Source organism: Epinephelus moara, chromosome 23 (genome assembly GCF_006386435.1).
Source record: "Epinephelus moara isolate mb chromosome 23, YSFRI_EMoa_1.0, whole genome shotgun sequence".
Classification (NCBI taxonomy): Eukaryota; Metazoa; Chordata; class Actinopteri; order Perciformes; family Serranidae; genus Epinephelus; species Epinephelus moara.
In genome coordinates, this window is record NC_065528.1 from 29,141,910 (window position 1) to 29,148,142 (window position 6,233).

The window sequence follows — 6,233 nt, forward strand, 5'->3', positions numbered from 1 at the left end:
GAGATGGCTGTGCTGAAAATCCCAGTAAATACTCAGACCAGCCCGTCTGGCACCAACAACCATGCCACGTTCAAAGTCACTTAAATCACCTTTCTTCATCATTCTGATGCTCAGTTTGAACTTCAGCAGGTCGTCTTGACGTCTTGATGTCTACATGTCTAAATGAATTTCGTAGCTGGCACGTGATGGCTGAGCTAATCTGGTAATCACTTCATCGAGGTCATCAGGTAGGCACCCTGCTTCATTGGTGTTTCGATGATAGACCCATGACACCTCCAGAGGGCTCCACTACAACACCTGGTGTCCCAGGTGTGCCCCCCTCCACTTTTACCCCACATGTTGGACATGTTGCAGACCAGTTGGGGTTCTTTATCTTCTTCCAAAGCCAATTGCTCTTGGTTGATGGTGTCGCTACAAATCCTCCACACTCAACATCTACAGCCCACCAAAGCCTATGAGAAGGCACCACTTAGTTTCAGTGATATAGCCATTCAAAATTTTCAAACTCAATACCAAGGAAAGCCACCAGGGGGACCAAATTGTGAACTAGACACACCCTCCACGTTTTAAGACAAGGCACCATTTACTTTCTGAGATATTGCCATTTTTGTTGATTTCAAAAAGTAGTTATCATCCCCTAACCCTTACACCCCTCACTACACATACCACTGTGCAAATTCTTTTTACTTCCTGCAATTATAGTCCAATCAATCATATTTCCAAATGTATTTTTTTTCTCCAAAAAAATGCCCTCCAATGAATGATTACAGTAAAGTAGAATCAACTGACTGAAGAAATTACTGCAAGGTATGAAATCCTGATCTAACCCCTGCTGTCAGATGGGCCGCACCATTTCACAATACCTGCGGGGGTGGGAGTGTCAGATGGCATGTTGAAATGTGTTTTAATGATAAAAAAAGCATTAATTTATCATGTAAATACTTAGAACTTTTGTCATTGATACAAGTCAGTAAGTAAACTGTACATGATCCAATTTAAAGGTCAATCATAGACCTTTTCAAGGGCCTTCCCTTGGCCTTGGGCTGGGGTCATCTGTAGCCTTTGACCCCCTCTGACGGCGGGCCTGACCAAGTGCTGAAGCTGTGATGAAGACATTTATACATCAGTACATGTACTTTGTTACATTCTACCACTGAAATGAATTATAATCCAACATTATAAATTATTCAGGGATGGGCAACTCTGCATAATAAGTAACTGAGTCATAATGAGTGCTAGCTTTTGATGCTTTAATTATAATATAATGCTAATACTTATGCAGCCTATTAACGTTCATACTCAAATAGACATGATACACTTACATACAACTGTGCATAAATTTAAAATGCAATAAAAATAACAATATACAACAGAAGAACCCCAAAAACTTCAGCTAGATATCTCTTAGAGTTGCTGCTTTTTTTTTTGCACTGCATGTGTGTAACGTTGTTGCTGCTCTGTAACTGTCTGTTTGTATTGTCAGCTCTGGTCTGTGGGAGCAAATCATGGAGTGGATGTTATATATGTGTCCTGCTCTGAAGAGATGGAGTTGCAGAGGGCTGCAGTATGTGGAAATGATCCTGAACTCACCACACTCCCTGTGCCTTTAAGAATTAATCTCATAATTATTTTACTTGTTTATAAAGCTTTAAATGACTTCATGCCTCCACACATCAAAGATTTTCTATCATTTTATGCTCCAGCAAGATCACCACGGTCCTCCACTGCTTTACTTATAAAATGTTCCCCATGTGTCCCGTGAAAGTAAATTAAAAATCTATATATTAAATCTGGCCTTTTAATGTGGAGTAACATTACAGTCTTGATTTTTAGGATTTAACCTTTTTTTTTTTAACCTTTTTTATCTCTCAATTTTATTTATTCATTTACTCTGTTTTTATTCTGTGAAGTTTTAATAATCTTGCGTCAGTTCGATTTTTAATATTTTATTGTCTTGTGTCTGTGTCACTCCAGTTTTGCCATGTGAAGGAATTTGGGCTGCATGTTTGTATGAAAGGTGCTATATAAATAAAGTTGAGAGCCCTTTTTTGTACCCTCTTCGGCAGTGCAGCCTGGCTTTTATTGCACTATACCCTTACTTTTGTACTTTACTTTTACATAAGATATTGAATGCAGGACTTTTACTTGTAGCAGAGTATACCTACACTGTGGTATTTATATGTTTTTAATAAAAAGATCTAAATGTGACTACTGTCACCACTGCCATCTGTTTTACATCCAGTGTATACTAATGTGCATTCAACAACCACCAAGAGAGAGATTTTTAAGAATATTATTATATATTTTTTTATTTTTCTTGTTAAAACTAATTTTTCTGTCTCCTTTTCTCTTTGCTTAATCTATTTTCACCTGTGACTCTTGCTCTAACTCACTCCCCCTTTTTTTAACTACTTCATCAACACACACACACACAACACACTAACAAACACGCAAAATGCCACTCAACAGGGTCAACACACATCATACCAATATGCCTGTGTGTCTTTTGTGTTGTTATTTTACACGTCTGTGTGCAGAAATACATGAAGAAGAAGAAAGTAAATAAATAAATAAAAATCATCTACAGTGCGATTTTATTGTCATTTTGTGTAATTTTCCGTTGTTTACTTCATTAAATATAGTTAAATACCGCTAATGTCAACGACTTCCTAGAGTACAACTACAACAAAGCACCGGATTGGTCGATATACTTTTGCCTCCTCCGTGATTGGTCAATTCTTCCAGCACCTGTCGCGCGACCTGAGGAAAGTTTGGCAGCCGTTGAGAAATGTATCCAGAGAGTGGGCCGGCCCATTGTTCACTCCTGGAGGGGGGCAGGAGAACGTTCAGGAAGGAAACTACAAGCTGTCAGACGGGAGTCCACCTTCTCTGAGGTGAGGAATGGAGTGCTCCAGGAACTCTATCCTCCTCGAGACGCTCAAACAAAACTTTCCAACTTCTGACAAGATGTCTGGAAAAATGACAACTCACTCATAGAGGAGCTACAACAGGGGCACAGAGGTAATTTAGCGTTAAAGAAAATAAAATGGCGTCGGAGGTGAAATTAAACGGGAGCGAACTTTTGGAAGTTGACATATGCGACGTTGGCGGCGTGTGTTCCGAGGACGAGAGCGGCGTTTTTGTCAACTCCGTCGCCTCCCTCCAGGATGATTTCTCCGGCTTTCAGCAGTGGACGAGCACCGCCGAGTCACCTAGTGACACATCATCACCTCCGGGACAGCAGGTCCACGGCTCCACCGTTACCGCCGCTCTCAGGACCAGCACAGCCGGTGACAGTGACTCCGAGTCCCAGGGAGATGGAGTTAAATCCCTGAGGACTTCCATAGTGGACTGTCTGCTGGTGGAGCTGTATGAGACGTACAGTGGAGGCAGCAGGAGGAATCTGGACAGCCTGGACAGCTCCACCGAGGCGTCCAGCTCTGATGCTTTCCTGGGCCGCAGTAACTCCGGGTCCAGCTTCCTCCAGGAGCTGCAGGAGAAGCACACCAGGAGGCATCAGATGAATTACCTGGCCCAGAAAGGTGAGGGGTGTGGGCGTGGGTGTTTGTGCCCAGGGGCGTGGACAGGTCCTGCTTCCTCCTTTGGCATCTGGCAAAGTCAGGTTTATTCATAATAAATAACAAAGTTGGCTCTTTACAGTCTGTACAAGACCCTCAGATAGAGCAGAAAAACCCAGACTGGTCAAATAAATGTAGCTGACCTGATTGCAATAAATAAAAAGTATTTAAATTACAAAGGACAGCTTCATTATCCATATTTTTAGGGCTTTTTTTTTTATATGATGTTGAGTTTCAATATATCTGTCAGCTCAAAGATATATGGCAGTAATTATATGTTATTTTTGATATTTAAACTTTACCTGTAAAGTTTATATTGGTCTAATACATGAGACATACTTTTGAAAGTTTGTTTAAAATACTTTCTGATTATGGAGGACCAAATCTGCCATAATAAAAAGGAAATAATTGAAAGTAGTAAAATTCTAAATCATCTCATAGATATGCAAGATTATTTTGAAAATAATAAATATGCACAGGTAGAAAATATGTATTTATTTGACAGATTATTTATTTATTCATTTTTTTCATATTTTATTATTTCCCAATTCAGTTTTACCTCTACATGTGAATAAACAAATTTACTGAATTTATTTAACTTATTTAGTTTTCTATTTATGTGCATATTAATTAAAAAAAAATAAACCTGCATATAATTGAAATAATGAAAAAAAGAAATTTAGAATTAAAAGTCTCAATTATCTAATAAATATGCAGGTTTATTTTGAAAATAATAAATATGCACAGAGATAGTTTTTCTTTTTAATTATTTGACTGTTTTTTATTTCTCTTTATTTTTTTCCATATTTAATTATTTCCCAGTTCAGTTTTACCTCTTTACTTTTAAATAAACAAATGTATTGAATTTATTTAATTTTCATTCAGTTTATTTAGTATTCTATTTTTGTGCATATTTATTTAATTTAATAATAAATACAGGAATAAACAAATAATGAAATAAATGTGCACAGAAATAGAAAATTAAATACATTAAATGAAAATTAAATAAATTTGATTTAATTTAATTTATTTAGTTTTCTATTTCTGCGCATATGTATTTATTTGATGGTAAATAATAAATGGATAAATATGCACAGAAATAGAAAACTAAATACATTTAATGCAAATTAAATAAATTCAGTAAATGTGTTATTCAGATGTAAAGAGGTAACGCTGAATTGGGAAATAATTAAATATGAAAAGAAATAAATAGAGAAATAAATAATCTGTCAAACAAATAAATACTTTTTTTTATTGAGTCAATTATTTATTTCTTTATTTATTATTATTGCAGATTTGGTCCTCCATATAGACAAATCTAATTTGTATTAAAGTGACTGGCTAATCCATAAATATCTGTCAGGAATACTTAAACAGGATGACAGTTAAATAACCTGCAAATCATTAAGATTACAGCAATATATTTGCAATCGTTTATACAATTTAAATAATAACATCTCTCAGCACGGGGTATATTTTTGCGTTGTTAGCTCATTACATTAATTACACTTGGTACAAAGGAGCCATGACTGTAACATTGACCTTAATCACAAGGAAACTGTATTTAATGTGCACTGGTCACCTGATCCATTTAATTTAGAGGCTGTTGCATGTCTAGAAATATATTTAATAATTGTAAATAGCCTCCTGGTCGCCATTGTGGTAATAAATTATCCATCCATTTAATTTACTTCCACATATGAGCCAGCTGTAAATTAAAGCAGTGGTTTTTTAACCTTCGGGTCAGAGACAGACAGCAAACAGGAGACTGGAATGCACCGTAGTTATTTTAATTCTTTCACTGACATGAGTCTGTAATGAATGGTGCATTTTTTAGTAACTGGTTTATCAAGATATGTACCTGGTACGTCAACAAGAGTTCACTTTAATCAGATAACAGAAGTCAAACTGGCTGCAGAGCAGACACACGTTTTACAGGTGTCCTCACAGTGTGCAGGCCTTCACACTCACACACACACACACACTCACACACAGAGAGGCTGACGAGTGTGTTGACATCTCTTTTACTACTCGTCAGTTTGTGCCACACAGTGTTGCCTCAGAGTCTTGACAGGCATGTTGCTGTGAGTGCCACACTGCCACTGTGTCCTCTGTTAAAGTGGAATCCTACGGTAAACACAGCCGGGGCCTGTGAGCTCAGTGTTTGCCCTCTGCACACGTGAGGCTCGGTCAAGTTAAACAATGCGGAGGGCCGCCACTCAGGAAGAGGAAACGCTCTGATAATGCCTCAAAGAACAGCTACAGCATGTGAATACTTCTAATGGGTTTTAGTCAGGGATTAATGGCCCCATGGTGGGTGAAGTTTGGGTTGCCTTTGGTAAACGTTTGAATGTGGTGACTGGTCAGCAGTGTGGTTTAATTAGTTATTATTATGTTAACGTGTCTCCTCGCTTCCCTCACTCACGTCTCTTGCTTAACGTGTCTCCTCGCTTCCCTCACTCACGTCTCTTGCTTGCGTTTAAAGGGAAATTTCGGTTTATTTCAACCTGTCTCCTATCGTCCTAAATTTGTTTCAAGTGACTAGTGACATAAAAATAATAGTTAGCATGTTAGCCGTTAGCCTAGATACAGCCGGGGCGCATAGTAGCGTCAGACCTGTTAAAACGTAAGTGAACGGGCAACCTTCAAGTGCAA

At 37.8% G+C, this 6,233-nt stretch overlaps 1 protein-coding gene across 2 annotated transcripts in view; it reads left to right on the forward strand.

Moving 5' to 3' along the window:
- Positions 1 to 2,604: 2,604 nt before the first annotated feature.
- Positions 2,605 to 6,233, forward strand: part of tbc1d30 (TBC1 domain family, member 30) — a 37,918-nt gene continuing 34,289 nt past the window's right edge. The window contains exon 1 of one of the 2 annotated variants that reach the window (XM_050036270.1): positions 2,605 to 3,542. In XM_050036270.1, the coding sequence (XP_049892227.1) occupies positions 3,047 to 3,542 (496 nt within the window). In that variant the 5' untranslated portion in view covers positions 2,605 to 3,046. The remainder of the gene's footprint in view (positions 3,543 to 6,233) is intronic. The other variant, XM_050036271.1, reaches the window with a different exon arrangement.